We start from the raw sequence: 24,482 nt of genomic DNA on the forward strand, positions 1-24,482 counted from the left end.
CATCATTTGTTTTCAATGTACTTTATAGTTTTCAAAGTACTTTATAGTTTCTTTATAGTACTTCCGTCATTTGTTTTCCGTTATTGTTTTCAATATTTTGTCCTATTTTCTAGTTTCTTTATAGTACTTCCATCATTTCCAATAGTAGAATTCCCTGTACCTTACTTTAAATTGCATTTTAGAGATTGTAAGTCAGTTACCAAATATAATGTTCATGTTTATCTAATAGTTTGTAACCTTTTAATTGTGATAATTTAACCTACATATTTGAAATTACTTATTTTAATTAAGAAAGTATTTTAGAGAGATAGAGATAATTATTTATTTCATATATAAAAGTAAAATGTTAATATTTAAATTTTATTTTAAATTGAAATTTTAATTACACTCTGGCCTAGCTGCAATAGCAGCACATAACATTGGAGTTACTTATAGTAACAGTCTCCTAGGACTATTTAAAGAATTTAACATTTTGCTTCAACAGAAGTCATTATAAATATACAGCAGAGGAATTCTGGTGTTCTATTACTAAAACATACTTCTAAACCTCTAAATATATCATAAAACATTTGAAAAATTTAAACATGAGAATAATATTTTTCAAAAGCCTACCTATACGTATTTATTATTATTTGTTGAAAAGCAGCAGATCTCAAGTACACCACAGGAAAAAAATGTGGTAATGAGATATGGTATTTAATTAAATTCTAGAGCCTGTAGCTTGGATATTAAATACTTGCACTGCATTTATTTTCCTGACATGGTGGAGTATTGCATTTATTTTTCAGATGATCAATTCATGATATGTCACTTGATGTTTGAAATTGACATATTTTGGTCTGGAGCATGGTTTCCTTCATATTGACTCGCACTTTGTCAAGATGACCGCTAGACAAGATTAGAATACACAAAGAAAAATTAATTCAATTAAAATTTCTATAAGGAAAGATTACATATACTATAAATTATTTGGAAATGGTCTCAGGGGAAAACCTATTTCATACAAGATGTATTGTAAAAATAATTCTTAATAGCTAGGAATGCTATTAGAATTTTAATAGCATTTAAATTTTAATAGCATTTAATTATTTTAAACTAAAGGTTCAGATATGAACCAGATAGAAGCCAGATATGAAAAAATTATCAAATCATATCTGAATATGGATATGATATTAAACAATTCTCTCAGTCATACAACAAATACAGCAAGCAGAAAGAATTTGTAGAAACTCAATATATCAGTTTTGAGAAATGTCAGTCATTTCTATACATAGTAGATGTGATAGAGATGTTAAATATAAGGTTTTTTTTTTCACGTCTTATGTTCTGTGAGTGACTAACAGCATATTTTAGGCATCCGTTGAGTGTGTTTATGTCTTTAAATGACCCAGAAAGAAGTGAGCAACATGGACAAATAAAATACAAGAAAAATGAAAAAATTGTATCAGTACTGGCAGAAATTTAACCTTAAAGTAATATTTAAGGATAATTTTAATATTCATAAATATATAGCCTTAATAATATAATTATTAAAAGGTTATATAAAGCTTTAGCACACAAAAATAAAAACAAAAATACTTTTTCAAACTTGTTTTAACAACTAAGTGTTCCAACTTCATCACACATTCTCTGTTCTGCTGGGCACAACTTACTTATCAAATAAAGTATGTATTGGTATGAATCCAGGCCTTTATTTTGTCCCAAAACATTTAAATTGTACAAAGACTATTATTGCATTTTTTTCTTAAAATCAAAGATCAGTTTAAGCAAAAAAAATGAGAATAGAGTATTAGTGAGGATACTGCTTATAACAAAGCAAATTGCAAAATATTCAAGAGATGAAAAGGTAAAATAAGAAGAATCAATACAGATTAAAGCAGTGTTACTCTGTGGTATGGTGTTGTGTGTCATATTCATTATCACTTTGAGACAAGATTAAGAGAGAAATTGACAGTAACCATTTATTTTTATTTGTAACAATTTGATACTGTGACATTAGTATGAAATTGTTACAAATGAAAATAAATGGTTATTCTCAATTTGAATGATTGTATGTTAAAATTTATTCACAATTATTTGAAAATGAAAACGATATGAAATGAAACAAAATCAAACAAACTGGTTTTGACTACATTTGAGAAGCATGGAATTCCTGAGCTTAAACAGGAGGTACTATACATCTTGATCAATATATAGAAGAAAAACTAGAATAGGGTTGTCACAGAAACTCCTTGTTATTACTATTCTTTGAAAAGTGAAGAGAAGCCCTTTAGCAAAGTGAGTATTTGGAGCCTTTGAGCTTCTCGATGTTCTTTCTTGGAAGAAAGGTATACTTTCTTTTTTATGGGTTATCACGGCTTTTACAATTGCCAAATACCATCAGTGAAAAGTATCTGGATATTCTGAAGACAATTCCAAGGAAAATGAAAACATAAGTACCAGAGTGAACTTAGGAGTTTCATATTTAATATATCTTATTTTACATAATCTTATTTATTTTTAAAACATTTCAGTTGTTTCTGAAACCTCAAATAAGTTGGTGGGATGGATGATATAGAACAATTTTGTAGACATTTTTCTAAAAAACATCTGGCACATCAAGAAAAAAAGGGGGAACTTTTTCAGTTTATATAAACTAATGTCAATTGTTTTTTGGGGAATAGGTGGTTTTGGTTAGATTCATAAGTATTTTGTGGTGATTTCTGGGATTTTGCGGCACCCATCACCAGACCAATGTATGCTATACCCAATATATAGGCTTTTAGCTCTCACTTTCCTCCCTCTCTTCCTTCCCCATTTGTCCCCCAAGTCCATTATATCATTCTTATGCCTCTGTGACCTCATGGTTTAGCTCCCACTTATAAGTGAGAATGAAGCAGCTATATTGTCTGGGGTAAATACCTGGGATTCATTGTCTCGTACCAAGAAAATTTAGGAAGTAGACACACAAGGAGTTTAAGACTGGAGGTTTAATAGGCCGAAGAAAGAGAAAGGAAAACAGCTCTCTCTCACTCTCTAGTGAGAGAGAGGGGATTTCTGAGAGGAAAGACTGGCCAGTGGTGGAGGTGATGGATTTTATAGGCATGTGATTTACATAGGGCTCACAGATTGGTTCAATAAGGTATTGATGTTTACATAACATGCAGGGAAGGCTGACTACCCCACCCTAATCTTATTATGCAAATGAACTTTCTTCTTGGACATCACCATCTTCTTTGCTATAGTAATACATGTCACTGGCAGAGAAGGGAAGATGGAGCCGCCATTTTGAACATGATTGGCACAACTGCCAGCATCTATGACTGCAGCTCAATTTTATAGGCTGCTCTTTGTTAGAAAGGAAAATGATTTGGAGCTGCTTTTCATTAAAGGGAAAACATTAATAAGGACTTCCATACCCTCACTATCTGCCTAAGTAACTTCTTCTTAACTCCTGTACCAAGAACATATGATATTTTGTTTTTCATTCCTGAGTTACCTCACTTAGCATAATGGTCTCCAACTTCCTCCAGGTTGCTGTGAATGCCATTATTTCATTTTATGGCTAAGTAGTATTTCATGGTATGTCTATAAACCACATTTTCCTTATCCACTGGTTGCTTGATATGCATTTAAGCTTGTTCCACATTTTTGAAATTGCTCACTGCACTGTTGTAAACATGCATGTATAAGTGTCTTTTTCATATAATGACTTATTTTCCTCTGGGTAGATATCCAGTAGTGGGATTGCTGGATCAAGTGGTAGTTCTACTTTTAGTTAAAAAAGGGAGCTTTGGAAATGAAAATCCTTAGATGGTTTGTTAAGGAGCAAGTTATGAAAGAAAAAAAAATTGATGGTACTAGATATTGAAATGACAAAGGGATAGAAAGAGTAACCAAAATAATTGTATGTAAATCAGTCAAGAGGTACAGGGTTCAGAAATGGTGGCAATTGTCTTGCACTATAGAAAGGCAGACTCAGGAATAATTCTCTTTTCCTTCCCATACCTCAAATTATTATACTTCTCTTTTCCTTCCCATACCTCAAATTATTATACTTTTTTTTTGTTTGAGACAGAGTTTCACTCTTGTTACCCAGGCTGGAGTGCAATGGTGCGATCTCAGCTTACCGCAACCTCCACCTCAAATAAAAAAAATAGCTGTGCCACCATGCCCAGCTATTTTTTTGTATTTTCAGTAGAGACGGGGTTTCACCATGTTGACCAGGATGGTCTCGATCTCTTGACCTTATGAGCCACCGGCCTTGGCCTCCCAAAGTGCTGGGATTACAGGCTTGAGCCACCACACCCAGCCTTATTATACTTTATACTAAGGCATAACTTGGAAGATGAAAATATATGTTGCACAGGCATATTTTAATGCTTAAAAGAGAGACAAAGATTATGGGGTTGGGGTTATTAACACTGGTATATAAGCAAGGGAGGAGCTTTGTAGATATTTAAGGCAAAATGATAACAGTGTATAGTTGATGGTCCTGGGTTTCTGTATGTCAGTGTGTAAGTTCCCTTCATTATGCAAAAACAGATGGTAAACAAAGCAAATGGGTTGAACTTTTACCCATAATATGCATTTATTCCAAAAACTCAGAGAGGATGGCAAGTTACAGAAAGAGAATCCTCACAGTCTAAATAAAGAAGTAAAAGTACTTTCTTCTATACTAATGTTACCTCTTATTCTCTTTGGGACAGCAAGGGAATCAGTTTAATTTTTCACATCTCTAAATTTATTCGCAGTTAGGGGTGGCCAGTAAACCAATTTTGATCAAAGAAATTTAAGTGGAGCTTTCCAGTTTGACATATAAAGAGCTTGCAAATTGTTCCTTCCATCCTTACAATAAGAAAAAGGTAGAACAAACTGAAAAGCAATTAATTTTCTTACATTCATCAGAGAAATGAGGGCACAAGGCAAACTACTGCCCTGAAAACCAGAGAGACACACAAGTGGATGTGGAGAGTCAGAGCTTGCCAGGGATGGAAGCCTTCTGCTAAGGCAGATGCCAGTGGGAACACATCAACTTTATTTGATGAATGGCTGCAGGCTGCAGGACAGTCTTAGGGAAATCCCCATAGTTTCCTGAATTTTACCTCCTTGAGCCTCACCAGATCTCACTGTAAAGATGAGAGAACAATCTTTTTTTTTTTTTTTTTGCTTCTAGCAGTGAAAGGGGAAAAGTAATCATTTAAAAATACTTTCAGAGCTCTTCATTCTCTTTACCAGAGCATGCTCTCCAGAGAAACTATTTTAGAAGAGCCCAAATAAATTGGGTTTTACCAAATCACAAGTGACTTAGGGGAAAGGAAATACACAACTCCTGTTCCTTATAGCCTTCCTATTTTACCTAATGGGGAGGGTAGCCTGCCCTTGCAGTGAAAAAAATCATGATAATAAAAAGTTCTGATCTAACCAACTATGATCATCTAACCAAGCTAACTATGGAAGAAATTTAGTTTATAGTTTAAATAATAATAGCCCTTCCCCAAAACTAAACCACTTTTGTAAAACTAATGGAAGGCCACCAGATTAGAAGAATGAGAAAGGCCTGTATTCTGCTAAGATACAGGCATAGTCAAATGATTACCAGCCATTATTTTGGAGGTCACAAGATTTGCAGCTTCCTGTATTTGACTTTGACATGTCTTTTCAGGCTTTTGCATTTCTGATGACCAGACAGCCCACATGGACCCAAGACTCTTAGCTCAACTGGTCCTGTGGTTTCCACCCAGAAGTAGACTCACCTCATGAGGCATTTTCACACCCCTATGATTTCATTCCCAACTAATCAGCATCACCCATTCTCATAGGCCCCTGCCCACAAAACTGTCCTTGAAAAAGCTTAGCCTTCAAATTTTCAGGGAGACTGATTTGTGTAATAATAAATCTCCAGTCTCCTGTTTACCTGGCTCTGTGTGTATTAAACTCTTTCTCTATTGCAATTCCCCTGTCTTGATAAATTGGCTTTATCTGGGTATTGTGTAAAATGAACCCATTAAGCAGTTACAGATACATCCTCACTTAAAGACTGAATTCTAATCATAGGGCTATGGAACCCTTCTTCCCCTACAACTTACAAATACATCAGTCAGTCTCATGTATGTATTAGAGGATTCCAGCTTTAAAAATTTCAAGCTTAAAAAAAAATTTCAAGCTTCACATCTTATTTAAGAAAGAGTTTCTAGTGAGACCAAAAATATGAAGACAAAAATGAACCAGGGGAAATTTTATCCTTTGATATCACAGCTACAGTAAATAGAAGACATAGCCTAAATCTTAATTAGATAAGCATAAAATCTACACTAAAAGTTTATCTATCTTAGTTCCTGTTACCCAATACATCATGTCCAGCTTTCAACAAAGAATAATGAGACTTATATACACCACGGAATATTATGCAGCCATCATATTCCAATGAGTTCATGTCCTTTGTAGAGACAGGGATGAACCTGGAAACCATCATTCTCAGAAAACTGCCACAAGAACAGAAAATTAAACACTGCATGTTCTCACTCATAGGTAGGTGTTGAACAATGAGAACACATGGACACAGGGAGGGGGGAGCATCACACACTGGGGTCTGTTGGGGGAAATAGGGGAGGGACAGTGGGGGATGGGGAGTTGGGGAGAGATAGCATGGGGAGAAATGCCAGATATAGGTGATGGGGTGGAAGGCAGCAAATCACATTGCCATGTGTGTACCTATGCAACAATCTTGCATGTTCTTCACATGTACACCAAAACCTAAAATGCAAATAAATAAATAAATAAATAAAAAAGGAAAAAAAAGAAAAAAAAATAACAAGACATGCTAAAGAACAGAAACCAGTCTGTAGTAAAAAAGTAACCATCAGTCAGATCCAGACTCAGATAATAGCAGATATTTTAGAATTGTCAGACCAGGAACTTACAATAATTATGACTAATATGCTAAGTTCTGATAGAAGTGGACATGATGCAAGAAAAGATGGGTAATATAAGGCAAAATGAAAAATCTTAGATGAAATCAAAATCACCCTAAAAGCCTAAAGTATTTTAATGGAAATGAAGCATGACATTGATGGGCTCATTAATATACTAAGAGGAAACAAATTAGTTAGCTTCAATATATGTAAATAGAAACTTTACAAAATAACAGTAAAGAGAAAAAATTATAAAAAATAGAATATATTCTTTAAGAACTGAGCAACAATTACAAAAAGTCTAAATATTACCTGATTGGAGAAGAAAGAAGAAGAAGGAGAAGGAGAAGAAGAAGTAGATGATGAAAAAGTAGAAGAATAAGGAAGAGGAGGAGAAACAATAAATATTTGCCATAATGATAGACAAGAAGCTTCTAAAGTTAATGATAGACAACAGACCACAGATCCAGAAAATTCATAAGACACCAAGCAGGATAAATACTAAAATAACTACATCTAGACATATGAAATTTAAACTGCAAAAAAAAATTTGGACAAAAATTAAATCTTGAAAGAAGCTGGGGAAAGTGATAGGATACCTTACCTAAGTAGGAACATGAATAGCAACAATTACATAGCACTTCTTTACAGAAATCATGTAAGCAATAAGATAATGGGGTGAAATATTTACAGTGTTCAAAGAAAAAGTGCAGCAATCTAGGATTCTGTATCATGTGCAAGTATCCTTTCAAAGTGAAGGAGAACTAAAGATTTCCTCAAACAAACACAAAAATAATATTTGTTCCTAGTAGACTTGCCCAAACAGCAATAGAAAATGTTATAAGTCAAAAGCTTGGACCTACATAAAGAAAGGAAGAGCATTAGAAAAGAAAAAAATGAAGGTAAAACAAAATATTTTATGTCTTACTCTTAACTGGTGTAAGAAAAACAGTTTGTCAAAATAATAATTGCAACAATGTATGTGGTGTCTATATTTTATGGAGAAGTGAATGACAATAATGTTTTGAAGAATAAGAAAAAGAAAATGGGAATACTCTGTTATAAGTTAACTGCATTACCTATAAAGCAGTACAGTGTTATTTGAAAGTGGACTGGAACAACTTTTAAATTTATAGTTCAAATGCAAAGAAAACCACTAAAAGTGTTAAAAAAATAAGATAAAACAAGTGTAATCGATATGCTAAGACTGGAGAGAATATTAAATAATACAAATTGCTCAAAGCTAGAGAATGCAGAAGAATGGAAAAGTAAAAGACACAAATGAAAGAAACAACTCCACAACTAAAAGACAGTAACAGATATGGCATATACTAATTCAACGATATCAATAATCACTTTGGATATCAATGATCTGAAAGACAAAGACTCTTAGATTAAATAAAAATGTAAGACACAAGTGTATGTTGGTTACAAGAAACTCACTTTAAGTATAAAGGCAGATAGAATCGAAACAAAGGGATGGAGAAAGCTATACCTTGCTAACAATAATAGAAAGAAACCTGAAGTAGCATTATTAATTTCAGACAAATCAGACTTCAGAACAAGAAGAAATTATCAATGATAAAGAGAGACATTACATAGTAATAATGGGTAAAATTACATAGTAATCATTAATGCATTTGTGCCTAACAACAGAACATCAAAATATGTGAGGCAAAAACTGATAAAAGTGCAAGAAGAAATAGACAAATCTGCTATCATAACTGAATGTCAATTCCTTCTAATAGTAGTTGACAGAACTAGCAGACAGAAAATCAGTAAGAATAGATTTGAACTGAACAGCACCATCAGTCAATTGGAATTGACATTAATAGTTACTTTATTCAACAACAGCAGAATACACATTTTTCTCAAGCAACATGGAACATTCACCAAGACAGATCACATTCAATGTCATGAGAACACACCTTAGGCTGGATGTGGTGGCTCACGCCTATAATCCCAGCACTTTGGGAGGCTGAGGCAGGCAGATCATGAGGTAAAGAGTTCAGTATTCACTACCAGTCTAGCCAAAATTGTGAAACCCTGTCTCTACTAAAATACAAAAATTAGCTGGGCATGATGGTGCACACCTGTAATCCCAGCTACTCAGGGGGCTGAGGCAAGAGCACTGCTTGAACCCAGGAGGCAGAGGTTGCAGTGAACCAAAACCATGCCACTGCACTCCAATCTGGGCAACAGAGCAAGACTCCATCTAAAAACAACAACAACAACAACAAACAAACAAACCAGAAACACACCTTCACAAATTTAAAAGGATAGAAATTACATGAAGTATGTTCTCAAACCACAATGAAGCTAAACTAGAAATCAATAACAAGGAAGATAGCTGGAAAATCCTCAAATATTTGGAAATTAAGAACATACTTGTAACTAACACATGTACCAAAGAAGAGGTCTGGAAAAACATAGAATATTCTGAACAAAATGAAAATGAAAATATGATTTATCAAAATTTATGGATATAGTGAAAATGATGCTTAGAGAAATTTTATAGCATTAAATTAATTTATTGGAATAGAGGTAGATCTAAACTCAATAGTCTAAGATTTCACCTTAGGAAACCAGGAAAAAAAAAAGCAAATTAAACTCAAAGTAAGCAGTAGAAAAGACATAAAAATTAGAGCAGAAATCTGTGAAACTGAAAACAAAAAACAATAGATAAAATCAATGAGACCAAAATATAATTCATTGAAAATATTAATAAAATTGATAAACTTTTGCCAGACTAACAAAAAAGATACAAATTACCAACCTCATAAGTAAAAGAGAGACCATAGCTGTTCAGCCTATGAACATTAAATGAATAGTAAAATATAACCAACAGCTCTTTGCCCATAAAGTTGAAAACTTAGATGAAACTGACTAAATCTAAAAAGGATTCAGTCTACTCAAATTCATATAAGGAGACATAGATCATCTAAATAGGGCTATTATCTATTTAAAAATTAGTTAATAGGAATCTTTCAAAATAGAAAGTAATACACCCAGATAGTTTCACTGATTAATTCTACCAAACATTTAAAAAATAAACATTACTAATTCTTTACAATATCTTACAGAACATAGAAACAGAGGAAATAAATACTTCCTGACTCATTCTGTAAGCCTAGCATATTCCAAATACCAAAACCAGAAAAATATATTAAAAGAAAAAAATAACAGACCAATATCTCTCATGAATATAGATGTAAAAATTCTCAAAAAATTAGAAAATTGATCCAACCATGCATAAAAATTAATATATACAATGTGAGACTTATCCCAGGAATGTGAAGCTGTTTCAACACCTAAAAATTATTTAATGAAATCCATCACATCAAAAGGCTAAAGAAGAAAAATCATATGACCATATCAACAGATACATAATGAGAATTTGACAAAATCCAATACCCATTTATGAAAAAAACTCTCAGTACTAGGAGTAGAGAGGGATGTCTTTGATTGAATAAGGAACGTCTATAAAATACTTATACCTAACATTGTAGTTACTGGTGAGAAACCATATTTTTTTCAGTTGGTGGTAGAAAAAAGACAAAAATATACCCTCTCACTTCTGTTCAACCTCATAATGGAAGTCCTGGCTAATGCAGTAAGATGAGGCAATACATGTTATATAGTCAGGGAAGAAAGAAATAAAACTGTCTTTGTTCACAGATGACCTGATTGTCTAAGTAGAAAATCCCAAAGAATCAACAATAACGATAAAAAACAAAAAACTCTTGGAACAAATGAACAATTATAGTAAGATTAGAGGATGTAGGTTTAACACAGAAAAGTCAATTGATTTCCTTTATACCAGCAATGAACAATTTGAATGCAAAGTTAAAAAGAGCCCACCATTTATATTAGCAACAAAAAATAAAATACTTAGGCACAAATCCAAGAAAACCTGTATAAAATCTGGATGAGGAAAATTATAAAACTCTTATAAAAAGAGCTAAATAAATAGGAGAATTTTTATGTTAATATATATGAAGACTCAATATTGATAAAATAGCAGTTGTTCCAAACTGATCCTATGGATCCAACACAATCCCAATAAAAATTCTAGCAGCTTACTTTGTTGATTTCAACAAACTGATTCTAAATTGTATTTGGAAAGGGAAAATTCCAGAATAGATAACGCAACATTGAAGAAGAAGAACAGAAGATGACTGACACTACCTGATTTCTAGACTTACTGTAAATCTATAGTTTTCAAGACAGTGTGGTATTGGTGAAAGAATAGGATTCAATGAAACTGAATAGGGAGTTCAGAAATATATCTACACAAATATATAGTCAACAAACCTAAAAATAGTCTTTTCAACAAATGGCACTAGAACTTGATAGCTACATGAAAATGGTAATGATGATAATCTAGACACTGACTTTACACCTTTCAATAACATTAACTTGATATGGATCATAGACCTAAATGTAATATATGCAACTGCAAAACTTCTGGAGGATAATACATTAGAGAACTTACGTGACCTTAAATTTGGCAATAAATTTTCAGATAAAGTGCCAAAAGACTTAAATGAATAACCTTATGTAGTCACCTAACATATAGCAAAATAAGAGCTGGAATCCAAAACAACCTGGATTATCAAAGATATCCCTCTTTTCATTAAACCATATCACCTCCAGGTATTAGATGAGAATTTGATTAGAAGACTTTTAAGACTGAAATTACAAATTTCTCACAGAGAAAGGGAACAACAAAATTTATAGTGAATATTACATGAATTAAAATGAGGATATCAGTTGCATTTAATGATCTGTTAATTTCAGTGAAACCTGTATACTTACTAGGAGTCCCGGTTCTGGAATAGGAGAAGCCCTTGCAAACCTTTTTCTCAGTCTCCTCTTCTCTTTCTTTAGGTTTTGCATATTCTGAATACGTTTATCTGCAAGCTTTAGAAAAATTAAAAGGAAAGAACAAATCATACTTTTTTGTAACATAGAAAGGTAACACGCTGATTATATTTTTGGTTTGCATCAATTAAAAAAAGGTAAACACCACCACCACTGCAAACCCTTTCCATAACTGCATAGAAATAGGGGAGAAAATCCCTTTCATTCAAATGTGTGGTTCATAGGTGAAGAAAATCACATTGGAACATTAGTAGAGTTTTTGTTTTTTGTTTTTTGTTTTTGAGATGGAGTTTCGCTCTTGTTACCCAGACTGGAGTGCAACGGTGCAATCTCAGATCACCACAACCTTCGCCTCCTGGGTTCAGGCAATTCTGCCTCAGCCTCCTGAGTAGCTGGGATTACAGGCACGCGCCATTGTGCCCAGCTATTTTTTTGTATTTTTAGTAGAGATGGGGTTTCACCATGTTGACCAGGATGGTCTTGATCTCTTGACCTCGTGATCCACCAGCCTCGGCCTCCCAAAGTGCTGGGAATACAGGCGTGAGCCACCGCGCCCGGCCGAGTAGAGTTTTCAAATAAGACTATTCTTGATTCTCATCTTACCACTGTGTACTTTTAAATAGATCCAGATTCATGGATTAGTGTGTTTACTTTTATTTTAAACATAATGTTCATTAAAGACTCCTAGGGGATTTTCTCTGCGGAAATAAGAAAACAATTATTTGCTTCCTCGAAATGTTGCATGACACACATAGCTTTTTATGCCACCATTGTATGACATCTACAAGTAGCAGAGACTTAGGAGATCAAACTCGAATGCTTTGCCAACAATGAAATACAGGAATAGAATAGAAAGGATATGAATAACAAGAACTTTTTTTTATCTACTTCCAATGAAGTATAAGTTGGTACAATTGCTTTGAAAACTAACTTTTAAAAAAACTCACTGCCAGCAGAGTATAAACTCTAACAATTGCTTTGAAAACGATATGGCATTACTTTCTAACAATGAAAAATTTGCTTTCCCTATGATTCAACCATTGCACTTCTGCCTAAATAATCAAGTGAAATTCTTGTACCTGTGAAGGCAGACATGTACTAGAATGTTTGCAGTAGTACTATTCATTTTTTAAAAAATGTAAAAATGATACAATGTCTAAACAAGAGACAAAGGATTAATGAACTGTAATGTGTTCCATGACAAAATATGGAGCAGCAGTGAAAATAAAAGAACTATATACAGCAATATAGATAAATCTTAGGAAATAATATTGAGAAGGAAGAGTAAATCACACTAAATTTTGTGTGATCTTATGTTTATAAAGTTTAAAACCAAGCAAGAGCAAATAATGAACTTTTAGAGTCACATTTGTAACGAACTGTTAAGGAAAAGGAAGAGATTGATGTAAGTAAAATTCAAGATGTTGGTTACCTCTGGGAGAAATCTTAGGAGGTAGAATAGAAAAGCATTCCCTAGCTGGATTCAAAAGTACCCATAATATTTTAATCATTAAATAGGAAGCATATGATATTTTATAAATAATTTTTGTATATGTATCAAATGTTACATTAAAAACTAAGTATATAAGCTGTTTAGTTTACCCTAGTTAAGACCATTCCAATAGTAGTCATGTGATCCCAGTGTCCCAAGAAATATATTGAAGTGTCTACCAGTACAAGGTCTATTATGTTAGGGACTACTGCATAAAGGAACAAGTTACAAGCACAGTGTTGAAACAACCAGACCTAGTTATTTAAACATTACCTGCCGCTCAGTGACTTCTGAAGGATGATGATGTCTTGGTCCTTCCTATATAATATGCAAAATAAAAACAGATTCACACATTAAAAAGTCATTAAAAAGCAAATTAGTTATTATAATAGGAAGAAGCCTATGTTACCTTTAAATTTATGTATTATGTGAATCATTTCAACAGTAAGAGGCAGGTTAAAAAAATGAAAAGAAAAAAAGGCAGTTTCAAAATATCTAAGATAAAGATTGTGGTGGAAGATGGAGACAGTATTATGATAAAAAAAGAACCAGCTGTGAACCACCTTGCAGATAACAGGCAAAGTATGGAGACTTATTTGGGAGGGAAGGAATGTATGAGAAATCAAAAAATGCATGTTTCTACTTGCACAGGACTTCAGTGGTGCCATTGAACAATCTAGTCTTTAAGCTGGTTTCAAAGCCTAGGAATAATTGGTGATGTGATTGAGATTGGATGATTTTCTGAAGCATAAGGAGCCTGGCTGTTTGTTAGTTTTTGAGATTCTCACTTCACCCTCTATTTCTTGATCATACCTTAAATATATCCTCCTTCCACCATTTTGATCCAGTCTTTTAACCGAAAGACCCAAGAGCAATCTGTTCCACATCTGGCAATTGAGAACTTATCCTGCTTCCTACTTCCCTACTTCTGTAATTTCCACTCTACCTCCTAGGGCAGATCAGTGGTGCAGTCAACATACAGGTGAGGTGCCTGACCCCCTAGCAAACAGCGGATGGGGCTTTTTCTTGTTTCAGGTAGGTTCTGCAGTCAGGATTTAGTCTGTCTGCTTCACCTGGAATTTCCCAACCCCCAACACCAAACCACATTTGCAACAGGTAGAAGTGCCATGGTCAAAGCCACAGCAGCCTGGAGTTCAAAGCCCAGGACAGAGTGACAGAGGTGAGGTTAAGGGCACCACCGGACTCACAGGGTTGACTTGGGAAGGCTCAGTGTCCCAGCAGTACAGGCACATGCTGTGAAGCCTAAGGGTGCCGCCTGGCACCTCCTGCCTGTCCTGGACCAAGTGATTGTGGGACCCACCACCCACAGCACTCAAGCCCCACCCACCCAGTTCCATCACAATTCTCTTTATTCTCCTTCCTGCTATGGTCCCTCCCCTTTTCCCAGCTGTATTTCAGTCCAGTGCAGGGAAGGCAGGGCCTCAAGTTGTCTACAGTATCTTTGAATTATGAATGTCAGTTTACCATAATTCCCTATATCCTATCCTTCTTCCTCAGAAAATTGCATAATACCAATTTCCCACCTTTTCTAGCCTTCATCTCTCTAGTCTCTCTTTATAAGGCCCCTTTCATTTGTGTCTAGCTTAGTCTCCATGTTTTGTCACTTCAGTCTGTCTATTGTTAGGATTCTCAATTCCACCACTTCATTGTTGTTCCTTTACAGCTTCTAGCTGGGTGACCCAACTGTCTGCCTCCTTCCCATTTATCTATACCAGAGGAGGTAAGGAGAAGCTTGAAGATGGTTGCAATACATATTCATCTCCCCCTATTTATTGTTTATTTTTGACAGAGTCTTAGTTACCCAGACTGGAGTATAGTGGCATGCTTTTGACTCACTGCAACCTCCGCCTCCCAAGTTCAAGCAGTTTTCCTGTGTCAGCCTTTTGAGTAGCTGGGACTACAGGCGCATGCCATGATGCCTGGCTAATTTTTTGTTATGTTTTGTATTTTTAGTAGAGACGGGGTTTCACCATATTGGTCAGGATTGTCTCAAACTCTTGACCTCAGGTGATCCGCCCACCACAGGTTCCCAAAGTGCTGAAAGTATAGGTGTGAACCACTGCACTTAACTGTGACCTCCAATTTAAACTGGGTCCTCAGTGCTGCTTACCACTTTTATGTTGCACTAGCTCTTTTTTGTGCTCTGCAGTGTTCCCTTCAAATTGTCTTCTCTCTATTAAAATCTCTGAATCCACCATCTCTCAGACACTTTCAGCAGAAGTGGGACAACCTGTGCTTCACACACTGATGCTGGTGAACATATATAGTGCTTACTATGCTCAGCAATGTTATGTGAATTTACATGTATTAACTGATCACTTCTTTAGACCACTTGAGGAGGGTAAGTGCATGATTATAATCACTGGGAAACAAGGCACTGGATGTTAAATTGCTTACTCAAGGTTATGTTCTTAGTAAGAGAGGAAGCCAGAATTTAAATCCAGAGTTGGCCCTTGCACAACATGCTTCTAATTATGTGCTGTCCTACCAATTTGTTTTTGAAGCCCTCACTGGGGCTGCATCAGTACCACCTAAAAGCCTGTAACCTTATCAATATCCACATTATCCTTTTTTCCTGTAACGCTGTTGAAGTGGAAAAAATATTGGCATCCCTTCTGTTGTCTCAAATAAATCCCTCCATTTGCATTTCCATACCATCTCCCTCCTAAAGGCCTCCTTAGATCTAGCTCTATGGATTGTTCCTCTCCTTTTTAACTTTCACTACTATATGTCCAAATCTCCTTCTCTCCAAACTAATAAAGGAAACCCTTTAGATCAACAACCAATTGTATCTATTGTCCGTCCCCTTTATATAAAGTAAATATTTATGAGAGTGAGCTATACCTCTGCCTTTTCTTTATGATCAGCGTAAGGCTTGGCTCACTGAAAACTCCTTCAACTCCCACTGTTCCACTGGTGTCTTGTCTCAAAATGGTAAATCAAATGATCTTTCTGCTGAATTCAACAGACACTTTCTATCATATGACTTTTGTATCACATTAGAAATGCTGAAAAATCTCTCCAACAAGTTAGGCTTAGAAAAAATAAACAGTTTTGCCCAAGTGTAATGTTCAAAACCATTGACTGTGCTCTTCTTGAAATTCTCCCCTCTGGGAGCAATTAGTTACAGAAAAATTGTATAAATTTCCCCATTATCACAAACCAGGAATTGATTTCCTATACCACAGAAAATGATTTGAATACTACTATTACATATCTTGCCAGGTCCTATGCATACAAAATGAATAAATTATTTCTCTCAAAGGCAGTTGCTGAGTCTGTTGCACAGAATCTGGCTGAGCAATGGATGAACAGAGTACACAGACACAGGCTTGCCTGTCAGCATGGCTAGGGGACTCCTGCTAGAGTCAACAGCAGCCCCAATAAGCTGGAGATGCTCACATTTATTTAGTACAAATTTAATGACAAACGCCTAGTGCAAACACCATTTGTGGGTAGTTAATATTGTTGAACCCTCAAGTAGGGGGCAGTCCTGCATGCAGATGGTCAAAGGTTGGCTTCCAGGGAAATAGGTAAATAAACCTATCTAGATAAATTCCTTTGTACTCCCTTGTTATCTGCTCTTTGCTATTAACTCAAGGTAAGTGGATTATACTGCCTTCAGCCATAATCCTTCCCCAAAGCTTTTGCAAAATCTTCCGGCCTTCCAAGAAGGTTTGCATTTTTCTTATAATTTTTCCCACCACCCTGACTGATCTCAAACATCTCCCCATTTTCTGTTTTTTTTTTTTTTTTTTTCACCATGTTTTGTTGATTGAAGAGTACAGATGTGTGCAGCAACAGGTTTGCCAGGCACAACTGTTACAAATCATCTTCTGGCTTTGCATCCTAGAATTGGTAAATAACATAAGAAAAACATGATTATAATCATTAGCATTCTTGAGTGTTAACTTGGCATCTCAGTCCACTGTGTGCAACTAATGAGGGACCTGACTGGGGGTAAGTCAATCCCTCTTTTACTAAGCAGTTACATTATTAGAGACTGGGAAGGGGGGTGTCTGCCCAGGTAACAGGCTGGAAAAAAGGTAGATTTAGAAGATGAGCTCAATAGAGTGTAGCAGGTATAGGCAGCAGGCAAAGTGGGAGAATAAAAAAGGAACAGATTATCTGGAGTGAATAGTGTCTGCATCCAGAGCAGGATTTGCTCAGCCTTCTGAGTTGTCTTCTTCAGCATTTCCCAGGAAATATCTGGGGCTTGTTTCATCCAAGGAAGCTGCATCGTCTGGGGCTGCAGGTCCTACAGGGTCATTTCTTTCATTTCTGGTACCAGTTTGGATCCTAACCATACCATGGTATAGTTTGTGATGTGCTGGACTCCAAAGAGGGCCTGAGGGGGTGTAAACACAAGCATATCCTCTTTCCCATCTTAGCAAATTGTTTGGACTGAATATTTTGGGTCTATGTGATCTAGTTGCCTCTGAGAAATAGCTTGCTATTTCCTCGATTTCCTTTTTTTTGCAGCAGGGGTAAAATACCTGGGAGAATCCAGGGCACCATTGCCTTTTAAGATAGAAAACAGGTTTTGCAACATCAGTAGTCATGGCCAAGATGGGGTGAAGCCAATTAATATCACCCAGTAATTTTTCATAATAATTTAAGGTATATAAGTTGCTAGTATTTAATTTAACCTTTTCAGGCCAATTTGTTATTATGCATGATCCTCGATTACTTCCTATATCTTTAAAATGAGAATGATAATATCCAACAATATAGGGTTGTTATAATCATTATAAATAATATAAGTAAGGAATTGAATCCAGTACTTGTTAGGTCGTGGTTATTGATCATGGTAATTATATTTTACTGTGGATTACATTGTAATATCCTTCAAATGAAAAGAACCTTAGATATCATTCAGCCCTGTCTCCCACTAAATGATGTTATTGCCGAGGGGGTTGCCACTAACTGAAGACACTGCCTTCCCCTTGGCAATATCTTCATTTAGTGGCAATTCTGCTTGTTTTGGTTAAATCATTGATCGAAAATTCAATCCAACCCATTCAATGTTTTGACACCTCCAATTATTGAAACCTTCTCACCTACATTGATTTGAAATATGTTACTCCATTAGTTCTAGTTATATTCTCAAAGTCCTCACTAAACAAACTCATTATTTTCTTTTCTTTTCTTTTTTTTTTTTTGAGACAGTTTCGCTCTTGTTACCCAGGCTGGAGTGCAATCCCGCGATCTCGGTTCACCGCAACCTCCGCCTCTTGGGTTCAGGCAATTCTCTGCCTCAGCATCCTGAGTAGCTGGGATTACAGGCCAAAAACAGCCCATGGTCCAGTTTGAATCTAAAAGCTGGCAGGCTGCTGTACAATCAGGAAGAGCTGATGTCCCAGTTCAAAAATCATTAAGCAGGAGAATTCTCTCTTAATTGGAAAAGGGTCATCCTTTCTTTCTATTCAGGACTTCAGCTGATTGGATAAAACTTCCTCATTATATGGAGGACAATCTGCTTTAACCTACTGATTTCAGTATTAATCTCATTTTAAAACCTCCTCACAGCCACATTCTAAATAATGTTTGACCAACTATCTGTGCACTTTGGCCAGATAGTTGATTCATAAACTTAACTATCACACTTGGCTTGATCATAATTTTGAGATTTCTGAGTAGCTGGGATTATAGGCACACACCACCGTGCCCAGCTAATTTTTTGTATTTTTAGTAGAGACGGGGTTTCACCATGTTGACCAGGATGGTCTCGATCTCTTGACCTCGTGATCCACCCACCTCGGACTCTGGCTAAAGACATATTAACTCGCTGATTCCATACATAATGTTCATAAACATTACATTTTCAAAAAGTGAGTACAGTCAAACTGTAAAATGAATTGTAAAACATTGTGAATATTAAATGCAAACATAGGCAGTATTTTTGTTTGTACATGTTTGATATAGAGTTGTGATTCCAAGTAAACTCCGGAAAAACTACCATCTCAAAAGGCTTATAATTTGATGTAAAAATAAACAGGTAAACAAGCCATCTATTTTTCCCTACCTTAATCAGGTATGGAGTTTAAATAATTTTTGGAAGTTTTAGGTCAAACAAAGTTAAATATTTTTGTGTAGAACTTTTCACACACAAATATTTTTGTGTAGAACCTATAGAATGTTAAAGTGGTTATGAATTTTCAGAAGTGTATATATTGTACAGTGTTTTTGTGTAGAACTTTTCACATGCAAATATTTCTATATAGAACCTATAGTATGTTAAAGTGGTTGTGAATTTTCAGAAGCGTATATATTGTACAGTGTTTCCCCAATTTACTTGCTTGTGGGACTCCCTGGCAGTATGCCTTATATAATCTCTAACTTATATGTGAAGGATTCTTTGTTAAAGGTAGCAGTATGATAGCGGCAGGAGGCAGCCAAATGTCTAGGCAGATAGTGGTGGGTACCGGTAAAGCCCCACCTCCAAGCCAAAGATAGTCTAAAGCCCGAAAGCCAAGCTACAAGTTAAGTCCTTGGACCAGATTGAGAACTTGTCTTTATGTTTGGAGTGCTTTCCTCTGATTGATCCTTCCCATTCCCCTATTTTTACATATACCTAGCCTTTCCTAATTGGTTTTCTATGCTGTTATGCCCACCTTTGAGTGGTGTCTTTGCTTTAACCTTTTTATATACAAACCAATTAGCAGGAACTTCCCATCCCATGCCTATGAAGACCTCAGATTCAGTCAGTAGAGGAAGAGACAGCCTGACTTCTGGGAAAAGATGGCCTGACTTTGGGGAAAAGAGAGAGCATGAGTTAGAGGGAGACAACCTGATTTCGGGGAAGATGACTTGCCCTTCCTATTCCCTCTCTAGTTCCCCTTGCTGCTAAGAACTGTTTTCATTTGTCAATAAAATTCTCCATTTTCACCATCCTTCAACCATCCATGTGACCTCATTCTTCTTGGCCACCAGGCAAGAGTCCGGGACCCACTGAGTATGGGAACCAAGGAAGGCTATCACACTGGGCCTTTGCCCTCACTAGCGGAGGGCAGCTACCCTATGCAACAAGGCAAGGGGCCAACTGAGTTGCTAACACGCAACTATCCATGGACAGCAGAAGTAAAGGAGCACTACCACCCTCTCTGGAACTTCAGGGTCACAGATACCCTCAGATGGGTACCGCTGTACTCCCCTCTTGGCAACATGCTTTGTCTGGCCTCTCATGGGGCTTGCTTCTATGTTGCTGCCTGGAGCAGCTAGCCAGATCCGTCTCTCACTTGCTCATGGGCTCCCGTCTACAAGGGGTTGAGCATGGCAGAACGAGTAGACAGGGTGCCACTTCTGTGAGTCTGGCAAAAGGGCTGAGAAAAATCCTGCATCAGTTATGTCTGAAAATTAAATATAATTTTATATTACTTTAAGTATTGGCTTGTTATGTCATAAATATAACAATAATTTGGAATATTAGTATTTAAATCATATTTTCTCACATCTAATTATTTTTCTCATTTTCTGTCTAAGCAATATTTGCTAATTTTTATTTTACATGTTTAATGCTATTTCATAATTAAAGTAAGATGAACTTGTTAAGGTGTTGCTGTATTTCAGCTGCTGTTTTTGTTATTTTTCTCTGGGTACTTGATACATATATACTGATGAAATTAGTAGTTAGTTAAAGTAGCATTACACTAATAAATGCTATATCTGTATCCTGTGAAACAAGAATTACCCGAGTCACCACACAATTTTTGTTAGTTTAAATACTAACTTAATATTAAATATTGTTTTTACATTTTTTAGATAAAATAATTTGAAGTGTATGTCTCTTCATTTTTCTTTTCTTTTACCCCCAGTATTTTAAAACTTGGTTATTTGGCAACCAAATTTATAGAAACATCAAATATTTTATTTACATTTTAAGGAAATAGTTTGCATGTTTGTCTGATGCTTCTATAATTAGATTTTACATTTCTAAGTTTATACCAATACAGTGTAAGTTCTTAAAAAGTAATTTGTGTGGCTTTCCACATAAATGAAACAACTTGAGCAGAAATACAAATGGAATGTCAACACTCATCTATCTTGTACCATTCACTGATTTTCTGTTTTATTAGTTTGTTTTCTGGGTTTCCAGTGGACCATGGAATCCATTTGGGAATATTAATAGACTTTCACTTATTTAGTTTGATTTCAATATAAGTGTTTATCCTACAATATTAAGCTATTTTTTAAAGTCAATGAGAGAATTGTAATTCAGATCTGTAGTATTGTCCTGTGACTTTCTTCTTGAAAACAAAGTTTGAAGGGGGGATAAAGTTTTTTATGGCCCTATGATTCTCTAAATACTGGAAATTTTTTCTTATAATTAAAGTCTATTACCTTTCCAAACAAAATGTTATTTTTCCTCTTAGTAAATAGGATGTTGACAGATCCACGACTCTTTCTTTTTGGCCATCCTTTCATTCTATAATACCTACTGAGCATCCTATTATTCCAAGCTCTATATTTTGTGCTAGAGTTTTAGTACTGAACAAGACAGATATGATTGCTTATGATTGCTATATGAATGGGGACCATGCAAAATAATATCAGTATGGGGCTGCCTTCATGGTATATGGCCTGTGCAGTCACAAAGGCTTTGTACAAAGAAGAGTTAATATGGTTTTTCTGCAGCCTTTTGTTAAAATAATTAATTTTGAACAAGTGGCTCTGCATTTTTATTTGGTGGTAGAACCTGCAAATTATGTAGGTGGTCTTAAATCTACCCCACAAACTTTGCAAGAAATCTGTCTATCTATCTATCTATCTATCTATCTATCTATCTATCTATCTACTTATCTACCTGTCTACCTATCAATCATCTATCTACCTATATATCTATATCATTTCTTTGCCATCTGGCACATGGTAACATTTAATGTCCTGTTTTACTATTGTTGCCATGTAAGGAATATATGGCGGATATTTCCTTTTCCCTGCCTATACAGTTAACTTGTGAAATCTTGGTTACAGGATTTTTAATTTGTCTATATTAAATTGCATCTTTTTATATGTAACTTATCGCTCTATGTTGTCAAAAGTCATTTTTATTCATTTCTGCAACATAATGCCTCCATATCAGTGTACTAGTTCAGTATATCATGTTGTCACCCAAATTTGTGATGCAAACCTTGCATAGAACAGTGCTGAGAAGCATGCTCTGTAGCACAGCACAGAAAGCTTTCCTTCCTATTGATCATTATTTATTTACAGTACCTTTTAATAGAATTGTTTACTCAGTTCTTTTTCACTCAAATTTTCAATCAGCTAGTTCTTATTATATCCATTTTATCTGAATCTGTATCATAAAAGACTTTTTCAAATGTATTGCTAAAATATAGACACATTTTAGGCTACTAGTCCGTATTGAAGATTGTTCCTAATTTCTCCCTACCTCTAAAAACAATTTAGAAATTCTACAGACTTAATATTAAACAAAGAAATCAATGAAGGAGGCTAGGTACAGTGACTCAGACCTCTAATCCCAGCACTTTGGAAGGCTGAGGCGAGCAGATCACTTGAAGCTCAGGAGTTCAAGACCAGCCTGCCCAACATGGTGAAATCCTATTTCTACTTAAAAAAAAAAAAATTAGCCAGGCATTGGCGATACACACCTGAAGTCCCAGCTACTCAGGAGGCTGAGGCAGGAGAGTCGCTTGAACCTAGGAGGTGGAGGTTGCAGTGAGCAGAGATCATGCCACTGTACTCTAGTTTGGGTGACAGAGCAAGACTCTGTCAAAAAAGAAAAAAAAAAGACAAACTAAAACCAATGAAGGAGTCACACCCAGGTGGAGGGGCAGCATTTTTGTTGGACTTCCCTAAATTTGTTTTATGGGTTAGTGTCTTCATTTCCTATTGCCACTGTACCAAGTCACCACACTTGGTTAGTAAAAACAACAGAAATGGATTCTCTCACAGTCTGGAGGCTGAAAGTGTGAAATTAATATTCCAGCGTGGCCTTGCTTCCTACAGACTCTAGGGTAGAAATGATTATTTGGTCCGGTTTCTGGTGGCTGCCTTGGCTTGAGGCCATGTCACTCCAATTTCTGTTTCTATTCTTCACATGTCCCTTTCCTCTGTGTGTATCCAAAATTTCCCTCTTTGCCTCCTTCTTATAGAGACAGTGGAGATAGCATTTAGGGTCCACCCAGATAATCCAGGATAGTCTCCTTATCTCAAAACCCCAATCACATCTGCAAATACCCATTTTCCAAATAAGGTAACATTCACAGGTTCCAGGGATGAGGGATAGGATGTGGACACACATTTGTTAGTCATTATCAGCATATCAGAGTTAGTATTGCATTTTAGTTTTGAATTATATGCAGAAAGGGCATCACATTTTCCATCTTTAGGGCTATTATTTATCTGTTCCATGATAGGGGCTAATTTCACCTTCTTTTCTTTTGCCCCATAAGTACCTGGTTGTTCTTTCTACTGCCTGGAGCTATAGCTTCTAATAGCTTTGCCTCCACATTAGAGCCATGCTTAATGTGTCACTAGGTCATTGGGCCATTGCAAGGAAAGCAATTAACCAGGAGCTGCAGTTCAAATGTTCAAAGTAATAATTGTTGTCCAGGCTAATCTTGAGCTCCTGGATCATTTGGGTCTAGAATTTCGAGATCAGCCTGGACAACAAAGCAAGACCCTCCCATCTCTACAAAAAATTAGCCAGGTATGGTGTTGTGGGCCTGTAGTCCACTACATGGAAGACAGAGCTGGGAGGATCACCTGATCCTCCCAACCTTAACCAGGAAGGTTGAGGTTGCAGTGAGCTGTGATCATGCCACTGCACTTCAGCCTGGGTAACAGAGAGACCCTCTGCCTCAAAAAAAAAAAAAAAAAAAGAAGTAACAAATGGCCTGCTTTGCTGTTATTACATATGAGAATTTGTCTTTGACAATTTCTTTATGCACTTTTAATCACATATGCCTTTTGGTATGTCTGTCAGATATTTCACCATTTCTGGTCTCTGAATTCCTTCTGGACTAGCAGATAAGTGGAGGCTGGGTATAGGCACAAGCTGGCAGAGGTGAACTGCTGGCTGGTGTTGGTGCCTCATAAATCATGAATCTTGGGAGACAAATAGAAACTTTATATTAATATATGAGTTATGAATGTTTCAGAGGAGAGATAAGAGGGAAATAAGAGAGAGTTCACAAGAAATGGTTTTATAGGCCAGGAGGGACCAT

At 35.8% G+C, this 24,482-nt stretch overlaps 1 protein-coding gene across 1 annotated transcript; it reads right to left on the reverse strand.

Moving 5' to 3' along the window:
- Positions 1-677: 677 nt before the first annotated feature.
- On the reverse strand, positions 678-14,579 carry CCDC179 (coiled-coil domain containing 179). The gene is made up of 4 exons (XM_009007841.4): positions 14,478-14,579; positions 13,543-13,587; positions 11,712-11,816; positions 678-888 (listed from the first exon to the last, which is right to left on the reverse strand). The coding sequence occupies exons 1-4, from the start codon at positions 14,520-14,522 to the stop codon at positions 877-879; spliced, it is 207 nt and encodes a 68-aa protein (XP_009006089.1). The 5' UTR covers positions 14,523-14,579; the 3' UTR covers positions 678-876.
- Positions 14,580-24,482: the final 9,903 nt, after the last annotated feature.

This window comes from Callithrix jacchus, chromosome 10 (genome assembly GCF_049354715.1).
Source record: "Callithrix jacchus isolate 240 chromosome 10, calJac240_pri, whole genome shotgun sequence".
NCBI classification, from domain to species: Eukaryota; Metazoa; Chordata; class Mammalia; order Primates; family Cebidae; genus Callithrix; species Callithrix jacchus.